The following is a 22,934-nucleotide window of genomic DNA, read 5'->3' on the forward strand; positions in this document are numbered from 1 at the left end:
GATTAAACCTGTATCTGAAATGTGATGCAGCCAGGAAGATTGAACTTGCTTTGTTTAATTGTGTCTGCAGACCCTGACCTGAGTTGATACAACTTGAGGGAAAGCTGGATTTCCATTCAGTCCAAAGAGCACTGAGCACAGTGTAGTGGTTTCATTAAGTCTGGATTATTACTGTAATCGTGCCAAAAATTTTGGCTTGGATGAAATCATTCAGCAAAATAACTTCTTAGTGATGAGTTCTAGAACACAGTAGAGAAAATAAAGACTAGCAACCCAAGTGGCTGCTGATCCGAAGGGATTAAATGTTCTCTAACCTTTCAAACTACTTTCTGGTCTTATTGCTTCAAAATGAAACTTTTTTCTGTGCTGAGGTGAGGCTTTGGAAGGCTGAAGCCCCAAGATGGCTTTGCATTAGCTGGCAAGAATTTTTTTAGGGATCCCAAAATTCCTCTCATCGTGGTGTCAACAAGCTCCCAGGTATGGAAGAACATAACTAGTTTGGATTTTTTTTTCCCCAGCTGATGATGCTAAAGAAGCTCTAAAGATTGGGGTAAATGGTATCCTGGTGTCAAATCACGGAGCGCGACAGCTCGACGGAGTCCCTGCAACTGTAAGTACTGGGGCCAATATGCATCAATTAGTCCCTAATTTTCTATGCCTTTGGCTTGTTTGCTTTCTCTGGAGGCTGGAGGGAAAACCTGGAATATGTGTTATCTGCCTTAACCCATGAGGGACCTCTCTCCACTTCTCTGTGTGTGTCACACCATGCTCCGAGTTAGACAAAGCCTCCCCTTGCTCAGATCAAATTGGAAAACCCTTAAGACATTTTTTCCAGTCCCTTCTTTCATGTCTCCTTTCCCATTCTTGTTTTGAAAAACTCCTGTTGCCATTTGCAGCACACTGAAGGTTGTATTAGAGTTGTTTTTCCCCTTTTAATATTCTTTGGAGGCTTCTGAAAAATGACAGTTATGGAACAGCTAAAAGGCAGAATGAAACTCTCTCTTTTTCTCCTTTCAAATATTTTCACCTTTGGAAAAGGGACAGAGTGATTCAATTACAGTTTTTTCCTTTTTCCTTTTCCTTGTCGTGCTACCCCGGGCCTTTTCCAAAGGTGAAAGGGATTTGAGAATTTCTTGGTTGGCAAAAAAGAAAGAAGGAAAGGCAAATGAAAAAGTATGTGTTCATGCTGAAGGAAAAACCCCAAAATTCCAGTCATCACTCATCCTGCTTCATTTGGTGTGGGAAAGCTGCGCAAATAAAAAGAGAATGAAAGGGAGGAGAATCAAAGCCCAGTTGTGCCTCTTTCAGTATTTCCAATGTGTTCCTGATGAAAAACCTCCTGTTTTCCATGAGGATTCCCTGAAGGGAGAGGGGAACAGGTCATCTTGTCACCTTGTGAGAATGCAGTCCCAGTTCCACTGAGAGTATTTGAAAATCTCAGGCAAGCCTGTGTGTGAGGGAATCCAGCAGGAACAATGTATGAGGATGTTAAAAAGATCATTTTGAGAGATGAGAAAGCTCGACAAATACGAATTAGTTTTTTGACAGCTGCAGTAAAACAGAGATTTGCACATTCTGGGTTATTCCTTTGCAACACCAGAGCACGAAGGAGAACCACTAAAGCTGGATTTATGGGCTAAAGAAGTGCCCTGCACAATGCAGTTTTTATCATATAAATATCTGTATCAGATCATGCTAAACGTTTGATTTAGAAACATAATAATTTGCTTCAATGTCATGGCTTTTCAGATGGTGAGCCCAACCCAAGCTGGTCAATATTTCTGGTGTCTAGTTACCCATTGAGAAAATCTCCTGTTTTAATGATGGTTTGCATCATGCTTTACTTATTAGAGCACTTTAAAGTTTGGTACAGTTTGTCAGGATGTAGAAAGTGGTCTCTGTATATGGAAAGAGATCCAAAATATGTCTGGCAAGAGAGCCAAACCAAAGGGAGGGGGTAAAATCACAGCAAGTGCCAAACTTCAAGAAAATTTTAATCCAAATCTAAAAACAAACTGCACTTTCAAGTTGGTTTCCCCCCCCCATCTTCCAGTCATTTTTATCCATTAGAAGGGAAATGAATTACATCCGTGTTTGAAAGGCATGGATTTGTGTGTCTTTTGTCTTCCTACCACACACTGTTTCCAGTCCCCTTAATACTTGGTTTCTGGTGCTGTGTCTTTCCTGATTTTCATGAATAGTAACTATTTAGGTGGCCTTATAGGAGCAGTTGCCCTCTAATTAATACTCCAGGCTTGAATTCAGGAGGCTCATCCCTTCACTGGGACCTCTTGCGTGGCAAGAGGAATAAATTCCTCAGTTAATTGTCACTTGGGAAGAGTAAAAATACTTCTCCCTTTTCCCTGTATCACTGGAGGAGGGGATAAGTAGAGCTTGGTGAAAGCAACATCCCACCTTGCTCAGAACTTAGGGGAAAACTAGTTCTTTCTTCCATGAAGTTTTTCTCTGCAGTTATTCCTGTGATAAGATGCATTTTGCAAAGGAGGAATACATTAATTAAGATTTTCAGCCAACTCCAAGTTCCTCCAGGCACACCTTTCTCTTACTCCTTGTCTATAGGTCCACTGCTTGCCTCGGGGATCCCGGTGCTAGCTGGGCCCTCAGAATAAATAAATAATAAATTTAAACAGGAAAGCAAAGATGGTTATTTAAAAAGTGGCAGTGATTCAATTGCATCCCTGAACTAGTGAAGACTGGAATTTTGGGAGGAAATCCCATGGAAAAGCCTCCTCTGTGCTGGCTGTTTCTTGCATTCTGCATAAGAATCAGACACCGGCTTGTGTCAGATCCAGGTCATGGGATCAGATGGATATTTTGTGTGACCCTGCTGATTGTCTTAATGGGACACTCCAAGTAAATTTGACCTCTGTCTATCTCTGCTAACCTGCTGTCACAAATAGAAACACAAAGCCCTGTTATTTGGGTATAGTTGGGCATGCTCACTCAGTTGCTCACTGACTTGGTATAAAGCCTGGATCCTGCGTGTAAGAGCTCCCCCCAAACACAAGCAGGGTTTCAGAAGCAGCTGAGCTGTGTGTGTGGTGTCACCCCTGCAGATTGATGTGCTGCCTGAGATCGTGGAGGCTGTGCAGGGGAAGGTGGAGGTGTTCCTGGATGGCGGGGTGAGGAAAGGCACCGATGTCCTCAAGGCTCTCGCTCTTGGTGCCAGAGCTGTGTTCATTGGAAGACCTCTGCTCTGGGGGCTGGCTTATCAAGTAAGTTAGATAAAGCTGAAATCCATGTTTTTAGACACCTAAACTCACTGTTTAGGCTTTTTTTGTGCACATACACGAGTCTGTGTGCAACGGGAGTGTGTGTGGTGGTGTCTCAGTGGGTCTGGGTGCATCCAGATCATCTGTTAAAACTTGCTATGACAAACACTCAGGATTTACACTGGGGCATAAACCCTTTTTTGGCACTTGTGTATATATATATGTCTATACCTACACACATAATAGCACACATTGTCTCCTCATCTCCCAGGGTGCAGAAGGAGCAAAAGAAGTTCTCCAGATGCTGAAGGAGGAGTTTCGCCTGGCAATGGCACTGACAGGTGAGGCATCAATATTTCCTCTCCGTAACCACATTTTCCCACAGCTTTCCTTTGCCCTGGGCAAGATGCTATAGCAACTTACAGGAGGGGAATGTTTGCAATAGAAACAGGTTAGTCTGTGGAGAAATGGGGAGAGGACTTGTTATCCCTGTCTTAATAAAAGGGGAACTGGGTAGATTATGTAAAAACAATAAATTTATTTTTTCTCACAAGGAGAGCAATAAATCCATAGAAAAGTAGTGAAAAATCCTTGGTCACTAAGGGGTGGATTTTCACTCAGAGAATGTAGATTTTTATGAGACAGAGAAAGAAAAGGCTTAGAGTGGAGTTTCAACTGAAATGTAACTTCTCCTCCAGGATGCCGGAGAGTAGAAGAAATCAGCAGGACACTGATCCGAAGACATCAAGTGTTGTCTTCCAAGATTTAGGTCTGAAGACTTCGCTTCGTGTGTTGCCCGTTCTGCTTCCAAACAAAACCCAACTGTGTTCGCTCTGTGGGCCCCATCCTGCAATCCTGACTGAGAAGGCACAGCCTGTAGGACGTCACTTCCTGAAGAAAATACTCAAAGCAAATTTTACAGGTGTTTCCAAACGTTTTAGGCTCTTAAGGAAAGCTGCTGTACTGGGAGGTGTGATTAGAGATGGGTCTTGGTACAAGACCGGCACAGGAACTTCAAGGGGTTTTGCAGCAAATGCTGATATTAATTTCCATGCCTGGGAGTAACTCAGCTGTTCAAATGAAACTGTAAACAGGAACGTTTGGACAGCAAACAGAAATGCTGAAATTTAAAATGCAAAAGATACTTCTTGCTCACTGTTTAGAGAAACTAGACTGGAGATTGCAGAGATTAAATCTTGCTTTCCTATGAACAGAGTGTCATTTGCCTGGTGACTCTGTGCTAGGACTTTGTAAGCAGCTGGGCTTGTAGCATGTCGGCTGTAGGAGCTCAGAGGGCTCTTAGTTGTAAAGAACCAAAAAGAACAAAGCAAAACAGGGGAAATTCTGCTGTTTAAGTGGTACAAACCCCTTTGCAATCAGACAGCTGTTCTGTATGTGCATTGGATATAGGTCAGATCCTTGGATGATGCAAATCCCTGTAGCCCAAACCATGCCAGCTGCGCCCAGCTGGAGCTCAGAGTCACGTTTTTCACCTGGATTCATTTGCTGACACTGGCAAGGGAAGGCTGATGCCACCTGGGAGAGTTTGCAGGATTTGCAGACACATGCAAAAGAGCAACTTGAATAATTGAGGCATCAACCCATGGCTTGGGAAGGTCCTTGTGGCTCTACTCAGTGTCCATGAGCACCCTTCAGGCAGATAAATCTTGGTCTTATTCACTCTGCTTATGAAGAGGATGCAGAGGCAAACAGGACCTGCACCTCTCTTCCCTGAACAATCCAAATACCCTCTGCAGTCAGGAGAAATTTTGCAGTTATAAAAAGCCAAGTAGGTAAGACTCCATTATTCTCACCTTGGGTAAAACTAAGGGTGGCTCTTCACCTGTCTCACTTGTGTTGCAGGTGTTGAAGTGTTACTGGGAGTAGGGAGAGGCTGCTGCACAAAGGTTTTGAATATCTTGTTGTGGAAATTAAATGTTCTTTTTTAAGGGAGATTAAAAAGAGAGAAAAAAAGACTTGATTTCGTGGTTTCGCTGACGTCAGAGGCTCCACCATTTGTTCCCCATCAGCCCCAGAAGGACTCGAGCGTTCTGACTCTCCTGTTTGAAATATCCCTCACTGAGCTTTGGAGGCAGCTCTGCAAGAAAATGATGGAATATTCTAATGTGAACTAAAGCTGGGGCTGGAACTCAAAATGGGGAGAAAACCCAAAAGGCCACATGCTTGCCCTGCAGTTGTAAAAATCTGTGCTCTTATTTACTCCAGAACGGGGTGTGTTGTGTGAGGGTTGCGTAGCAACAAAATAAAGTTTATCTGTGCAAGGAAATATGAATGTTTCTCCGAGCCCAGAGAAGCATAATTTCTGCTGTTTACTGCACTTATCATTTCTGTTGCAATGTGGACTGTGTCAGATGTCAATTACAGACTAACTTGGGAGAGACTGTTTATTTGAGATAATATAAATGTTACTTAAAAGATAGGGGCATAATATCTTATGTTTACACGGTTAAGATCTATTTCTAAAGTTTAGAAGATGCAGTTTCCTGTCTTTGCCCCAACCAGATTCAAGGAAAGTGCTGAAACTCTGTGGTTCAGTAGAAGTCCTGATGGTGAGGAAACTGGGTTTGTCACTTGTGTGTAATTAACTATTTCTAGTTCCTCTGGGAGAGTGGATTTACGTTGTTTTTTCCTGCTTGTTATCTGAGAATTGTCCGACTGCCTTCCAGTTCAACCCTAGTAAGACTAGACATGCATTAAACCCCAAAATTAGAGCCCAATACTGAAAGGCTGTGAGATAGTGTTAACAGAAATGAAATTATTTTGCCTGGTGGAATTCTTTTTAAAAAATATTCCACAGGGAAGAGAATTTCTCTTGATTTTGGGACAACCAAACACAGCTGCTTGTGGAAATTATTAAAAAAAGAAAAGATAGGAATTCTGTTTGGTTTTGGGTTAGAAAGGAGAAAGGCTGAGGGCCCTTGACCATTTTAAAAGCTAAATATTGTGCAGGCTAAGAAAAAATTTACCTCGCGGTTGCTTCAAGTGGTGAAGCTGAGAAAAAACCAGAGCACACAGAGCAGGTGGTGATGGATCTTCCTACAGTAATATAACAGCAGAAAATAACAGATATGTCAAGTAGAAAATTATTTGCCTTTAAGTATCAAATGAACCCTTTTTGGAAGCATCCCCACAAAGTTGTCTCCTTGGCCCCAGTGAGCCCACAGAGCTTGGCATTCTCCACAGATGTGTAGGAACCACTCAGGAGATTTGGAGAGGCTTCAGCCCTGGTTTGGGGGCTCAACAACTGGACTCAAGACACCCTTTTTCTAACAAGGAGCTCTAAAGAAATCAGCCTGTTTCAAAGTGACAAGGTCAGTGAAAGGGCCCGTGATATTGTCTGGACATCTGGTGGTAGATCTGTGGTAGATCACACCAAGGCTGGACATGCAGGGAGCAGGGGCCTCCTAAGAAAAACTAATGAACTTCTGCCAAAGCACTTGAGCTGCAACACATGGGTGGTTTGTGCCCAGAGAGCAGGTTTGGCTGTGAGGGGAATGCATTTGCCATGAGATGCTGTTTCATTGAGCAGAGGAGAGCACAAAGGAGCGGCACTGCAGGCATGGCTGAGCAGAAGATGGCAGAAGTCAGCTGAGAGCTGTGAGAACATTGACCTCTCAGACAGAAAGCTTCAGGGCAGATTTTACCCTCTCACTTGCCTGTCAGCCCTTTGAAGCAGAGACCTGCTGCTTTTTGAATGCTTGGAGCCTGCACACAGGGTGGAGAATCCAGTAAGTAAATAATAGGAGTCATAATTCAGTGCACTGGAGCTGAAGAGCTGTGAAAGACATGATCTGTTTTCTTGTGACCTCCACCTCTCGCTGTGACTCCGGGACACGTTATTGTGTTTTATTTTTACCGGTGGCCAAGTCAAACAAACAGCTCTGGAACTGGTAAGAACCCCACCTCCACCCCCAATTTTTCAGGTTAAGCATGAAACTTGTCTGTCTTCCTGGGAATTTCTGAAGGTAAATAAACAGACACTTAGAGTAACTGGCTTTGATAAATGGGCAGTGTAGGTCAGGGCCTGTTGGATATGCACGGGACTCAAAGATGAAGCAGAGCTGGGGAAGTAGGCAGGAATGGCTCTGCTTTTCTTGGCTTCTCAAATGGTTTTCAGGCTGAAATCAAATACTTGAGAGCACGAGGAAAGCTGGCTTCTGAAGTCATGATTTTGCACTGAACCTCACTGTAAGGATATCTCTCATAAAGCTACTTTTGATGTGGAAATTTGGCTCCAAACCACACCGAAGACCATTATAAATAACCACTTCATCACAGGACACACAGAAGTTGGCTTCCTTGAACACTCCTAGAAAGCAAGCCTAACCTTATTGAGCCATAACCTCAGCTCGTGTAAATCAGAGAAGCTCCATTGACTTCATTAGTTTATACTGATTTACACCAGCTGTGGCTGTGGCCCACAATACAGCAAGATACGTCAGCTTTTAAACTCTGTCACTGGGTGTTGAACAAAACTGTTTTTAAAACAAGACTGGCAAGCCCAGATTGAGACCCTAATGAGAGGCAGCGCTGTAATTGTTTCATGATGCCCTATATGCTCCATTTTGTTTTCATTTTTGCCTTGCTTCTGTTTTTCTTATCTCCTGCCAAACAGAGGGAGAGTACCACATATGTTACACTCATAACAAAGATGTTTTGCTGCTTTGAGAACATGTCCTCCAGATGCAAAATGCCTTTGTGCTGGAGTTCAGCTTCCTCCTTTGCATAGGTACGTTTTGCCAACATAAGAACGCCCCAGAGGGCCAACCCTGTGTTATTCCAGGGCCTGGAGCTCTGGAAGGGGCACCCACAGGCTGTCCCAGCTGAACTCAAAAGATATGATTCCTCCTTAGGGATTTGCAGCTCCTAAGTCATCGTTTCAGATGGGCAGGATGAACTGTGTCTCAGGAATGCCCTGAGACTGTCAGTCCCTCTCCTGTGTCCCAGTCCTGCAGGGAGCTCAGGTCATTAACCCCACGGAGCAATCAGCTGCCCTGGAGGCACCTTCCCAGTGTGGAAGGCTGGGAGATGCACACAGCTGGTTTATTCAGCCAAGGGGGAGACATTCCTATAACCAGCCTGGCAGTGATTAATATTGGTTATTGTTTTATGACAGCAGCAGCTGTAAGTGCCAGCCAAGGTCAAGGCAGCCCTGTGCTCTGCAGAGATGGTTTTCTGCAGGCAGCAGCCTCTGCTCAACAGTCAGAAGGGTCAATTGACAGGCACAGGAAGAGAAAGTCTCTCTAAAATGGGGGTAGAAACAAACTGAGTCCCTCAGCCAAGTCCTTTAACTTTCCATTTCACCCCCTTAATTCGCTGTTCTCCATAAGGGAGGTAACTCTGGGGTGGACAACACATATCACAAATACTCAATAACCATGGGGAAGGTCCACAGGTGAACCACGGGGCAGAGGCAGAGCTGGGCCACAGCAGAGCCTTTAACCTGGGCATTTTAACTTGCAGAAGGGGAAGCTCCTTGTACAAGTGAGACTATACCTTATGCTCTGCCAGTTTGCCAAGCAAAATCTGCTCGGGGTGGCTTTGCAGTATGGGAATGGAAGACCCCTTATTTCTTGTTGGTTTTCTAAAATCCAGTAGCATAACATGATTTTAGTTCTCTTCCCCCCAAGTCCCTTTAGTAGTATACTAACCCCTTTAATTCTCTATACTGTGTTTAATTAGGTTTTCCTGTCAGGAGAACTGAAAATAGTGGATTTAAAACATTCTGTTTTCATTGAAAGGGTTCCTGCAGACCAAGTATTCACCATTAGGTTTATTTCATGTGAGCTTTGTTTAATTTTCAAGAACAGTCACAAAGACTTCAAAGGAAGGTGTGAAGATCCTGCAATAAGGTAAGATAAATATGTATAAATTGAGCTGTTACACATTTTCAGGATGTGTATTTTACATATTTCTACTTGGTATGGTCAGCAAGTAAGTTCAGCATATACTGCTACCCAGAAACAGGTAACAGGACCCAGAAATCTTGCATGGATGTGAGAGAAACAGTTTTCTTAACAGGTAAGACCTGAATGCTCATCAGAGGTGGGAATTCAAACAGCAGGATCATCTCTCACACCTAAGCTTCCTCTGGGTCTGCTTACATGCCCTATCAAATGTAGAGGTTGGAGAGTGTAGGAAGGGCATCTATTATAATTTCAATACAAATTGTTACTGACTTTGGAGTTAGTTACGCATCTGCAGCCTTTCCATCAGGTAGTTAAGAGCAGCAAAAATTACTGAATTTAATATAAACAAATGCCTTTTGTCAAGCTTAAGTCTCTACCCAGGAAGCTGGAAAAACCAAAGAAGCACCTTCATACAAGGAACTCCCGTGGCAAGCTTTTGGAAAGAGTTAGAAAAATTTATAGTAGGAAAAGGGAACTCGGTCACAGTCTCAGGAAAGCACAACTGAATGTATCTGCAAATAAAGGGTGAGTTGGCACTAATCCACCTCCTTTCCTTACTGCCTCCTGGTGAGTTTGTTCCACAGCTCCTGATCCATGGCTGCAGGACTGAGGGTGCCAGTGTCCCACTCCTTGTTGTGGTATTACATCTCATCACAGCCTGCATGTGCTGCTGTGTCCACATCAGCCTTCACTGTGAACTCCATGGGTGTGATCTCACAGGGAACCTGGAATGAGAGAAAGGCCTGGGACCTTCGGGTCTTTGCTCTTGGGAAATTCTTTCAAATGAGGTGTGGGTGTTAGTAAAGGGCTTTTGGCCAGAAGGTAAGAGCTACTCTCATTTTTCAAGAGCCCCTTACCCAGGGTTAAAGTTGAAGTCTAGTTAGAGTGGTTTGCCAGACGGGAGAGAGGAACCTGCATGGGGGGGACTTGGGTGGCCTGTGGTGCTTCAGCAGCACTTTAGGGCAGTAGAGAAAGCACCGAGTGCCTCCTCAAGGTGTCTGCTTCCCAGGCTGCACATCACCTGTAGCCATGGTAAGGAAGTTGGAAAGGAGACTAGCAAAGACCTTCAAGTGCTCTTGCCCCCAGCAAGAGCTCAGCAGTGCTGTCCCGGGCCCAGGGAGGTTAGGGCTTGCTATGATAGAATTTCTGCTGTACGGGTCATGCTTTGGAGTGAATAAAGAAGCCCACTGCCATCGCAACATTCTTCCCACTTCATCTGTTTAGATGCTGATACAATCTTTGTACAAAATGTTTAGGGCTAAATTGCGAGCTAGCACAGCTCTGTTGCAATCTGTGGAGTTGTACTGACCTATGTCAGCTGAGAATCTGAAATTACAGGCTCAGCTCTCCCTACCCTCCCAAGGGACACTAAATTTTTCACTGGTTTCACTGGAATTTTTGGTGTATCCCATCAAGTCCATAGTATTTGAATCTGTGAGACTTGCAACTGTCATGTGAGCTGCTTGATTGTCGCTTTCATGAGGGATTTTGAGGCCACAGCTGGAGCAAAGCAGCAAGTTGTGCAGTGAGGCCGTGGTGATTGCAATTTGGCAAGGTCAGTGCAGTTACCTTCTAAATGCTGCTGGTATTTCCCAGACAAACTTGCCCTGCTACAGAATTGCTGCTGAACCCCAGAATGGCTTGGGTTGAAAGGAACCTTAAAGCTCATCCAGTTCCAAGCCCCCTGCCATGGGCAGGGACACCTTCCACTAGACCAAGTTGCTCAGAGCCCCATCCAACCCATCTTTTGTGGATAGAAAAATGTACAGCCCTGGTGCATGACATGCACACTTCAATGTATAAACAAACCAAGTATCTTATGAGCCCTGTACTTCATTTTCCACGTTATTTATCCATAAACTATACCTTAACTGGATTCAATCTTTTGCTTTTCATGCTCTCCCTGTTAACCTGGAAGACTGCCACAGCTGTACAGCAGACCTAAAAGACATCTCTGATAGTTCCAGCTCCAGCTTGTGTTCTGGTGATTCAGTGGTGCCAGAGAGACTTGGAAGACCTTCTGGTGCATCATTAGCAGTGTCTTCTCCTGTTAGTCTATGGACAGTCACTTGCAAGTGGTTATGTGTAGGTTTGTAACTGCTGCAGAGCAGATTACAAAACCACACAGGGCCAAAATAATTCGCTGGCATGTTAATGAACAGTCGGCCCAGTCAGTGCAACCATCTGCCTGCTCTGCTTTTTATCAGCTTCAAGTGTGTTGGGTTTGGGTGTACGTGTCCCCTCAGCAAGCATAAAACCATACTCTTGATCTATCACAGGCAGGCCCTTTTACCATAAAGATAAAAAGATTAAAAAAGTATTCCTTTTGATTCTCAATCCTTTTCCCATTATTGCTCTGATATGGAAGGGAGCTGTACTGTCAAGTTATTACAGAGGATGTAAAGTGCATCCAAAGAACAAGGAGCTGTAGAGCACATCCAGCCTCCAGGCTCGTTTATTAATTTGTGTTGCTGTTTACTGATGTGTTTGGAAATCTTCAGTGCTGTGATGAGCAGAGATGTTGGCTGCAGCATGGAAGTGTGCCTCAGCCAACACTGTGGCTGCTGCCATGGTCTCTGGAGCTGTGACTGCAGCACAGCTGTGCCATTCTGACAGAATCTGTGCGCTGCATAGTTTACCTTGGAGGATTTTTATTGCCTCTACCAGAAGCTTTTTGGCTATTAATACAGGAAAATTAATATGTTTATTACTATGCCTATTGATACATGGGAATGCAGGAGAGAATGTCCTACTCTAGAGTCTTTTTCAGTCTCACCTTTCCACCCTCTTGGGAAAACAACTAAGGAGAAATTCCTTGAAGTTTCTCTTTCCTTTTCTCCTTGGAATTGGCGTACACTCTGTTCCCCGCTGCCTCATTGGCTGTGGGAAGGTGTCACTGTGATTCATTTTTTCCCTCTTGTTTTGGTTCCTAGTGCTGGCAGCAGTTAGACCGTCCCGCGGTGCTGGGTCATCATGGAAAATGCCAGAACAGCTCATCCCAATATTTGTATGTTCAGTGAAGTGTGGCAATTAATTACTGTTCACTTCCACTGTCACAAAGACGCTTCCGTTGCCCCAAGAAGATGCTCTTAAGCAGCACAATATATGTAAACAGCTGATAAAAACAGGGTCAGCAGCCTAGGAAGAACTTGGGATTTTTGGGTGTGGTGTAATTTGCTGCAATGTACTTGGTCCTGGTTTGGAGGTGACATGATTTTGGGGCTCCTTCATGTCAAAACAGACATACAGGATCCTCCGGCTGAAAGCTGAAGGTATTAAAAGCAAAGTGTGGGGGCTTTTTTTTTTTTTAGCAGCAAGGGTTATTAGTGTTGGAATGTTCCCAAGGGATGTGGTAAATTGTCCTTTGTAGTATTTAAATGAAAAATAGAAGGGCTTTGAGAAGATACGCTCCATTTTGGCCAAAAATATTGGAGGCTTGTTGGGCAAATAGTTCTGGCTTTTTCATGGTCAAAATCAAATGAGATGATTGATTGCAAGATCTCTAAAACTTCCTAAGCTTATCACTTTCCTTTGGTTTTCATGTCAATTTTTTTTTAATTTATTAATTAGAAAAGATAAGGATAGTTTGCATGATTGATCTGTGCAACCCAAGCTATGAAAAGGTTTTTCCAGGATCCTGAATGGTGCTGAGCCTCTTTATCAGGACTTCCCAATGCCTCTGGGTATTTAGGATTTTTAAGCCTCTAAGACCCAGTGATGCTCTGGCTTAAGGTCCCCATCTGGGTCCATCAGTACAGCTCTTTTGGCTGGAAAGGTACCTTGCTTAATTAAAGGCATTAAAGCTCTGTACTGTCACCTTGTTTCTTTGACATGTCTGCTTTTGCCTTTGCTGGTGGGGCTACATCAGATGTCTGCACTGTTCTGCTGACCCATGGTAGGTTTGAGAGCATAATTCCAGGCTTTGTGAGAATGGAACATTTTTAAAGCAGCAGCCCCTCGCTAATCTGTAGAGAGAAAACACGTATGACAGGCAGTGGGGATTCCATTTGTCAGGATCCAAGGTTTAAGGCAGGCTTAAAGGAGTCTTATTAAAAGTGTTTTCCAGTGCATGTGGCTCCTTCTGACAGCACCCAGGTGGTTAAGAAACCAGCATTAAGAATAAAAGCCGTTTCTCTTTTCTGCACAACAAATGGTTCAAGTGTCTGGTATTCGATTCAGAAAGGAAACCTGCAGCAGTCGTGTCCCCTGAAATAAACCAACCAACATTTTGAGCTGCCAACACTTCTGGCTATTACGTCAAGGCATCGCAAAGTTTAAAGCATAGCAAAGTAATATATATATTATTTTTTTTTCCAGTAATCCCAGGGTAAATATTAGGTAGACAGCATTTCTGCTTTGCGCATTAAAAACCCGACTGAATTTGAAAAGCCTGCAAGTGCACTTCGGGGATTTCGGAAAGTGTCGTTTGACCATGAGCTAAGACCAGAAGCTGCCATTTTGCAGATGGGGCAGGAGGGAAAGGCTTTGGCCTCATTCATAACTTCACAGCTACTGCAAATATCAGCTGATGAATATTTATGTTATGACTGGCAGAGGCCCGAAAGGCAAAGGGGAGGGGGGGGGAAAGAGTGGAGGGGGAAGCTTAAGTTAGGAAAATGGTTGTCTGATCTCTGTGGGATTTCTTTACCAACACTTTCCATGCTTGAACAGTAGCTGCTGAATGAAATCATTATGTACCAAGCCCCTGTGCAGGAAAACAAGGTTTGTCAAGATTCTGTTCGTTAGCACCTCGTACTTTGTTTGAACCTTGGACATTTGCTGGGCCCTGTAGAGGGAAACTTTTTTTAATTTCAAATCAAACACTGTACAGGGTGGGCCAGTTTTATTTAGTCATGGTTTAATTAGTATTGTACTTGAATTTTAAAGAAGCAAAAGAGGTGAGTGCCATTCCTCCGTATAACATAATTTCAAAGTAACGCGTTTCTTCACATTTTTATTATCTCAAGTCACTCACTGAGAGGGGGAAAAAAAAATCCCAATCTCTTCCTTTTGCCTTCACCAGGCTGTAAATTAACAGCAAGGAGGAACTTTCAATAAAGTTCACCAACATGACTTCACTGTTGGGATGAATCAAGCCCAGGAAGGAAACTGGCTGGAATGAGGAAAGACTGTAAGGGCTTAGCAAAGGGATGGTGGCTGTGGGCGGGCGGGCTGAGCCCCTCCACGGGACCACAGGGTCGGAAAGTGGCAGGTTGGGGCTGCACGAAATGAAAACTTAAATAAATAAGGGCAGGCAGCCCGAGTTAGAAACGTAGTAAAAAAAAAAATCAAAGTGCCCACAAGCAGCTGGTCACATCAGAAAATCCTTCCCCGGGGGCTCTGCAGACTGACCAGGCTTTAGAGGAGTAGGGAAAAACCTGGATTTTGACTATTGTACTTCTTCAGAGAATTCCCTAAACTCGGCACTAACTTGTCTGCTTTTTTTCCGGCTAGGTGGCTTTTCTTACACTGCTTATTTACAGGCAACTCGTGCCTTTACAAGAAAAAAAAAACTCCAGGAAAAGCCCACGTGCAAGAAACCACGCGAACCCCCCTCCCAAACTCTTTCTACTCCTTCCCACTCCGGTGGGAGATCCCCGTGTGTCCTACTTAAAGGAACCAGCAGATGGTGCTGCAATACATCAAGTTTTTATGTCCCTGGAAAGGGAAAACTTGGGATAGATGTAGTCGGGGCTGCCTCTGGCCACCTCCAGCCCCTGAGGTAAACCGCTTCCCGCCTTCCCCCCATGGCAGCCCTGTGCGATTGCAAACGCAGCCGGTGCAGCTCCATTCCCGCCCCGGAGGGAATTTTCTCCGTTATTTCCAAATATCCCAAGCAGTTTCTGGCGGGGAGAGGTCTTTGGGACTGGGAAGAAGGTGCCTGGGGAGGGTTGCGGGGGCAGCAAGGCAGCCTTGAGCCCCTCACGGTGAGGGCGTTGGCGGCCTCCCCTCAGACAGGGCGGCCATGTTTCACTCCATCCCCGCCGCTTTGGTGGTGCTGGGTTTGTGTCCGTAGCCTGGAACGGAGGTGCTTGGGGCGCAGGGAAAGGCCAGTTTTTCCTCAAAAATTAAAAAAAAAACAAAACAAACAAACAACTCAAACCTCACTCCTCCAAGAAATAATGGGGAATTTGTGCCCAGCCCTGCAGGAATCTTGGGGTGCTTCCCCCCTCAGCGGGGCCGCCCAACTGCTTCCTCCGGTACCTGCCTGCAGCCTCGGCGGTGAAAATAGCGAGGAAAACCCTCCCCAGAAAAGGGCGAGAGAGAGACCAGGAATTCGGAGTGAGGTACAGAAACACACACGAGGCACCACGAGCAAGCAGGGCATGCTGAAAACGTGCAGAGGGACTGCGCAAAACATGGCGGGCTGAACCACGGCCGGCGTGGATCCGACGCGTTATTTTTTTGTAAGTTATAGAAAAAGTTATGTGGGGAAAAAGGCAACTTCTTGAAACATTTGCTGTTTATTTTGCGAGATTGTCCCTCCAGCACCTGGTGCCCTGCGAACCCATGATGTGCCACGAGGAGAAGGGGCTGAGGAGCTGCTAAGCGGCAGCAGCCAGGGAAGGCACAAATAGGGAGGCACAAGTTAGGGAGGGATTCAGAACAACTCTGCGCAGCTGTTTTTGTTATACCACCGAGCTGTAAAGTTGAAAAATGATTTGAAAAGCAAGGGATGTTCCGGGAGTACTGGCGTGTCCCGCTTATGGGCGCTTGGGGCATTCTGTGTCAATTGAACTTTTCTCCCCCCGTTTTCTTGGATGGCTTAATATCACAGCAGTGGAAGGGAAGAGCAACAACGCGCTTGGAGTGTGGAGCCTTTTCCTGATCCCTCTGGCACCGAACTGCACCAGAGTGAGCTGAGGACAGAGGCGAAGCCCGGCTGCTCCCTGTCTTTCTGTTGCTGTAATCCCGAGTGTGGAGGCTGCACCTGAGAAGGCCCTCAGTTTTCTTTATTTAAAAAAAATAATAACCAGCTGAGACAAAAAGGATAAGTTATGCATCATTTACTGGACAGCAGGGGAGTGAGTGGAGGGGCCTTGCTGGAGCAATTTGCACCCAGGGAATGTCTGGACCAGTGGCTGTACCCAGAGGTTTGCACAGTGATGCTCCTCTGATGGCACTTGCAACCCCCAGGACTGAGACCACCTACATCCCTTTCACAAGTAAATAGCAATCTGCAACTTTTCTTTTCACTTCAGGATTATTTGATAATTTTAAGTCATGGGGGTATGTGGAGGTTTCTGGTTGGGCTTTTTTTTGTCTGCTCGGTGACCCATTTGTTTCTAACCAAAAGCACCTAGGAAAACCTGCCCCATAAGAGAAGTTATTCATCTCAGTGAGGGGAAAAAGGATGGAAAGACAATTACTGTGTCTTGTGAGTAATATAATACGTGACTCAAAACATTAAGCAAGAGTGTTGACGTGATAGCCTCATCCCCTCAACATGAATTCAGTCTGAGGCATCAGGCTGAAATGTGAAGTAGTTCCTCTGAAGCCAGGTTGCTCTGGCTTTGCATCCAAAGCCACTGGCATTGGAAGTTAGTCCATAACCTAGAGGAAATGGAGCTGTTTAAGGAGCTTATTCCTATTACAAACACAAAATTGGGAGATCTCCACTGTAGTCTTTATCTTTTTATTTAATGAGTAGAAGGTGGATTTCACAAGCAGCCTTGGAGTGTCAGGACCTGCAGCCGCACTGGAGGGTCCTGCTGTGGCTCAGACAAGATGGACTTTAAAGACCATCCTGTTCCAACCCTCTTGCACTAGAGCAGGGTCCCATCCAGCCTGGCCTTGAGCACTTCCAGCAGCTGAGCTCTGTGCACAGGACAAATGATTTGTTTAACTTGACGTATTTATATTTCAGAACGTGGCTGATCTGAGTGATGATAAAAATAATTATTCTATTAGAAAATTGGAAAGTTATGGGGAAATTCAGTAAGTGTCCTAGAAAACTCAAGTTTATTTTCATAGAATAAAAAAAAAAAAAGAAGTTGTAATTGCCTGCTGTGGTTTGCTGGGTGCTTCTGGAGAAAGGTGATGTTGCAGTCCCAGTGAGGCAGGGGCCCTTTGCTACTTAATTATAGTTCTGTCAGTTGAAAAAGGGTACACTGAGAAAAGAGAATGCACTCTTGCTGCCATTAATGCCTCATTACCCTGTTCCTGTTCAGGAGTGGTTTCCCTTGTTCCATCTGTGCTGGAGCATCTCACTGAACCATTAGTAGCAATTTTTTTGGCTGTATGTGCTTAGTTGAGTTTGCTTTTGGAGCTGTCTGCATTCCCTTGGTTTCTCTCCCTCATGTGCAGAGGCACTAATGTGGGTGATGCTCTTGATAATCTGTATCTAAAAAAGAATACGTTGCAAATACTTCCTGCACATAAAGTGTTTCAAAATTACACGTCGAAAGAGGCAAGAAATTCAGACTTAAAAAGGATCCCTCCTTGTCATTACTCTCTTCCCTCTCTTACCTCTTCTTCCCCTCAAACTGTGCATTTATGTTTTTGGGCTCTGAGCTTGAGCAGGGAGCTGTTTCATTTCTTCAGGCCGCAGATCCTGAAGGAAGGGGAGCCTTAGGTAGATAAACATGGATTTTGTTGTGGCAACAATGTGGCAACAATGTGGCAGCGCGTTGCAGAAAGTGCCTTCGAAGGGTGTGGGCTGGATCCTCCTGCCGTGGGGGCTGCCAAGGGCTCAGCTGCTCAGGAGGGTTTAAGGGGTTGTGGTCTGAGTCGGGACAGACGGAAGGTGAGCGAGCCCAGCTGGGAGCTGATGTCCCCTAGGAAAGAGTGGCTTCCTCTGGTGTCTGGTGACTGATTTCACACTTACTTCAGAGCCAGTCACAGGATGTAGCACATTTGGGTGACTCCTGTATCATTGTGCTGCCCTAGACCATGTTTTCTTAATGAAGCATCATTTCCCAAAATACGCTGTACCATGTTTTGGAATAGGGCGGCAAATACTGCTTTGTTTGTCAACTATGGGGCGTACTGGGGATGGCAAATGATTCATTGCCCAGCAAGCGAGAATTTAACTTGTAAGAAACATCTGTAGTTGGGCTTTAAAAATCCTGTATTTTATGTTCAGGAGTCTTGTGAGAATGATAAGAATTTGGATGAATTTTCACAGAGGAGGTGGTTAAGGTACGTGGGAGATTAGTCTTCTAACACCTTGGCAGATTTGGCCATAATTTTGTGCAGTCAGTTTAAAAGAAAAATAACTTGTAGCTGTGATTTTATTTCTGATTTCATGGAAGGTTAATTTTATACCTTGCCTCGGGATGTGACATGCACGGTTGTTACCCCCGAAACTGGATAAAAGCAAAGCACATGAATTTCGGTTTTCTTCTGGAAGTCCATGAACTGTAGGGGATCACAATATACCTCCTATCCAGGAAAGTGTTGTGTGGTTTGAGGTTTTATTATAGACATTTACTACATCTGTACTCAGGGTAGAATCATGTTGAAGTGGAAGCCCAGCAAGGCCAAAGCCAGGTGTTAGGATGTGGCATGGGTGACTCAGTAGGTGGTACACTTCCTTCTCTGTCAACATTCAATAAGTGGCCTTGTGTGGTGAGGGATGGATCAGCTCTTGGCTGACATGGAAAAAACCAAACTGAGGCTTTGGTACTTGTACAGGAAGGTCCTCTGGGAAGGACAGATATTATTCAGGCTGCCCAGTTGTGACATGGCTGGGCTTTGTGGGTCTGGGAAGCAAGAACTGGATTTAATTGTACTGCTGAGCCGTGCATTTGGGCTGGAAAGGGCCAGTCTGGATGGTGCTGCCATTCCAAATCTCTGGTTCTCCAGTGCTCAGACTCTGTCGAGAGGCACAGGAGAGGTCCCTCCGCTCTCAGAGGTTTTCCTGCAGCAAGCTTCCAAATGCAGGGATAAAACTGTACATCCCACAGTTCTGAACCTCTCTGAAACCTGCCAGGGCTCACAAATGACCAAAGCATGCATGAGTTCTGTTCTGCTTTAAAAAAAAAGTAAAAATCACATCTTGGAGCAGTAAAAATGTTTTTTCACCTTAAGGATTGTTATTTCAAAGGATATTTTCTTAGTGACTGAAGAAGAAACTGGAAATCCCATATTATTTCTCCTTCTCTCCCTCAGCCAGTTCCTTTCTGTGCCCAGAATTTTATCTGGTGTGAGGAAAAGGCTCCCTGGACAGAGTGAGAGATGTTTGAAGGCAGCATTTAGGGGGTGTTTGCCACCTGGCCCCAGTGAGGCTGGCTGGCTGCTGGGATGGCACATCCATTGTGGATGGCACAGCCAGGGGTTTTCTTTTCCAAACTCTGCTTTAAGGAACAGAGGGGGGAAATATTAGAGAATTTAGTTGTAAAGTGGAGAGAATGGTACTTCTGAAATAAGCACAGAACTCATTGTTCTAACACACAGTAAGATATAGTTGTTTCTCTTTGGCTACAACTAGACTGCAAACATGGAACTGAGAGCAAAGGTGGGAGTCCTGACAGAATGAAAAACATCTCTGAGCTCAGTTCACATTTAAATTGTGCTTTATTGTAGCCACAGAGACAAAAAAATCATTATCATAAATTCCAATTCTGTGGCAGTTTTACAACAAATTCCACCTTCTGTATCTCCAGAGTTACACTTGTAGGCTTTGGTCTTGTAAGAAAAATCCCACTACTCTTCTGTGTAAGGGTTTGAGCATCATTGCCTGTCAAGATTACAGGAGGTACATGTTTCTTCTTCCTGTGGAAATGGCATTTTTTTTACTACATTAACTCATTAAATGGGATTAGGTAGCGTTACATTAGTTTCAGAAAAAGGTATTTTGTCTTTCTGAATCCTTCTGTGGCCTCACTGAAAATCTAGATGTCCTAAATATTTGTGTAACCAAAGGAAGTTGTAGGGACCTTTGAGAGCCCTATTAAGTGCTTACCTGTGTTTAACCAATTTTGAAAAGCTGATGCTCAATCTCCCTCTGAGCATCTCATTTGCACTGTTCTGTGCTAAGATAAAGACAGACCCTGACTAATATTGTTCTGTTGTTTCTTACAGTTATCCATTTTCTCCACTTCCTTGAAATGGCCCACAGAGAAATATTTGCTGATTAGTGGAAATAAACCTGATACATTTTTCCCCTGTGTTTTATTAACAAAATAAAATGCATTAGTTGTGCAACTTGAAAATATTTATTAAAAGAACCTGTTGTTTTTGATTTTTTCTACTTTCAGGCAACCAGATAAGAAGCAACAGCAGCAGTGAAACATTGCAGGTGATTATCACTTATACTTCTAAGAAAGAGGAGGGGCATTTCATTTTCCTGAGGAACTTCTGTCACTTTGAAAAGCTGAAAATCTTTTTGCTGGGTGGATTTTAGCCTTTCTGATGGAAAGTTGCAGTTTTGTATGAAAAGCAAAGCCCTGCTTTGGAGGGGACTGGACTGAGGGACATACAGGATGCTTTAGATGGAAAAATTTCCTACTGGTCCACACATTCAAGAGAAACTGTTTCTAATGAGTTTCCCAAGTGACAGTGAAGCTATTTGAGGAATTCTTGTGCAGGCAGAGCATCCCAGGGCTGGCACGTGGCTGTGTTCATTGCAAGCTGTCCAAATTGAAATTATTTTTAAGACAAGCAATTTTCGTTCCAAGACTCCTTGTGCTGTGCAGGAGCAGCCACAAAACACCTTGTTTTCAATAATAGATTTGCTGTTATCTCTAATAACTCTTGTAATGTGAGACCTTCTATTGAGCTGTGTGATCTAACAGCTGGGATTGCTGAGGACCTGCCGTAAAAAAAAAAGCACTGGTGTTTTTTGCAAAGAATGAAAGCGATTCATAGCAAAGTTTCTACATGATTTGAAGGTAGTTTGTGTGCCTCCTCTCTTCCTGGGATTTAAATGGTTCCCAAATTTCCAGCAGAAGGGCCTCATGGCAGTTGCAGTTGTGCTACCATCAGAGAGAGCAGAGGTGAAATGAATGCCTGGGTTAACCCCCGAGGATCTCACAGGGAAGCGACAAACCCTGGTGTCCTTGCACACTGTAAATTCCCTGGATTTACTCTAAAACTTGCCAGTGCTGCTGGAGCTTAGTGTTGAGTTGGTGCTCACCTTCCAGTGCACAGGGAGTCCTTCCAGTGGAGGTGAGGAGCACTGGGAGGTGAAGGAATGGGAGCCTGTAGCTGACAGACCCTGTGCAGCTGCAGGTTTTCATCTCTTCCTCTCCCTCATCTGTTTGTGGCACTGGTGATTCCCAGGACCTTGGGATTTCACCGTGAAAGGAAAAGTTTTAAAACTTACCGTCATTTATTTATAATTATAAACAGTAATAAAACCAGAGGCAGTTTCTGGGCTCAGTATATTCCTCGCTGCAGGATTTCCCCCTTGACACCAATCTCTGTTCCAGGCTGCCCTCCATTCCCTTTCTGCACTAAACATTCCCTCCTCCAAACACTATAACCCCGTGTTGCTTCCAGTAGCTCAGTTGCACCACTGTGTCCATCCCACTGTCTCTCCCACTCCAAGGCCTCCTGCACTATTGCTGTGCTCTGATGGGGAAAGATTTTAAGCAAGGAGCTATCCAGAATATTTAAATTAATCTATAAATTAGGCTCAGAGGAGTGACAGCCAAGTAGGCAGTTTCTACGTGTTTCCAAACAAACCCTATGTTTTCTCAGAGGTTTTGGAGCAAGTTTTGTAGGCTGAGTGTGGCAAAAAGCAGTGGAATCAGCAAATACTGATCTTTGTGATAGAACAGGATATTGTCTTTAGTAATTGTGGCCCAGGTCAGGTGCTCTTGATCTGGAAAGAAAATCAAGTTAATTTGCCTCTTAATGTGATCTGGTATTTCTTAACATCTGATATCTAGGAATAGATGTCATGTCAGAAAACCACAAAGTTAGGATGGGAAAAATTTCATGGAGGTTTTAAAATAGAATAGCTCTTTTCTTCTTTTATTTTTTTCACTTGGGCAAAAATCTTGCAATATTTTTAAAATAAAAAAAACCATTTTTTTATAATTATATGGTAATATGGATCTGATAATTGCCTGGAATAAGGAATCAGACCTCAAGTGTCTTGTACCTGAGTTGTTATTAAAAAGTGTGGGCAGTACATGGGTTTGAGCTTTGTATTCATACCAGAAGAGTGGTTTGGGCTAGTGTGGACTTATATAGGGCTAGTGTGGACTTATATAGGACTAGTCTGGACTTATATAGGACTAATCTGGACTTACACAGGACTAGATTCTTTTGAATTCAAGTTTCTGCCTCAGAGAAAGAGCAGAGCTGGAGTTCTTACATCCTTGTCATAAGAAGCCTTCCCAGTGAAAGCCTAAAGGTATCAGAGCAGGTTTACCCAAAATAGAAAGGCTGAGGAGGACTCTGCTCCTGGAAATAAATATATCTTGAGTTTTATCAACTTTTATTTTATATATTTGTTCTTTAACCTAAACTCCCTAAATAGTAATTGAAATTAATGTCCTTTTAAACATCAGCCAGCACAAGAGGCTGCCTCTAGGTGGATTTTGGCCTCGAGCACGTCACCAAGTTGCCAGTCATCAGCTGAGCTGTAGCAACTGATGACACATGTTTTCATAGATGAGTGCTCATAACCATTATGAATGGGAACTGCATGTACAGCTTTTGGTCCAATTTATAATATTTTTTGTTTTGTTCATTTTACCCTGGAGACGTCTGTTTGCTTTTATTCCAATGGAAATTAAAGAGCCAGCCTCGGTCAGAGTTATTAGTGTTACATTATATTTTCAGAAATTTAATCAAGCCTAAGTTCAGTCAAGTAAAT

The 22,934-nt window shown here is 44.0% G+C and overlaps 1 protein-coding gene and 1 long non-coding RNA gene across 3 annotated transcripts in view; one reads left to right on the forward strand and one right to left on the reverse strand.

The window, feature by feature from the left end:
- HAO1 (hydroxyacid oxidase 1) overlaps positions 1-4,444 on the forward strand; it is a 23,386-nt gene extending 18,942 nt beyond the window's left edge. For both annotated transcript variants that reach the window (XM_027693295.1, XM_027693296.1), the window contains 3 exons: positions 3,078-3,236; positions 3,505-3,574; positions 3,932-4,444. In XM_027693295.1, the coding sequence (XP_027549096.1) occupies positions 3,078-3,236; positions 3,505-3,574; positions 3,932-4,002 (300 nt within the window). In that variant the 3' untranslated portion in view covers positions 4,003-4,444. The remainder of the gene's footprint in view (positions 1-3,077; positions 3,237-3,504; positions 3,575-3,931) is intronic.
- A 5,153-nt stretch (positions 4,445-9,597) lies between these two features.
- Positions 9,598-13,203, reverse strand: LOC113972341. Its single transcript, XR_003535857.1, has 2 exons — positions 12,981-13,203; positions 9,598-9,888 (listed from the first exon to the last, which is right to left on the reverse strand). It is a non-coding gene; the product is annotated as an uncharacterized LOC113972341 (long non-coding RNA).
- Positions 13,204-22,934: the final 9,731 nt, after the last annotated feature.

Source organism: Neopelma chrysocephalum, unplaced genomic scaffold, assembly GCF_003984885.1.
Source record: "Neopelma chrysocephalum unplaced genomic scaffold, ASM398488v2 Primary Assembly neopelma1_91, whole genome shotgun sequence".
Lineage (NCBI taxonomy): Eukaryota > Metazoa > Chordata > Aves > Passeriformes > Pipridae > Neopelma > Neopelma chrysocephalum.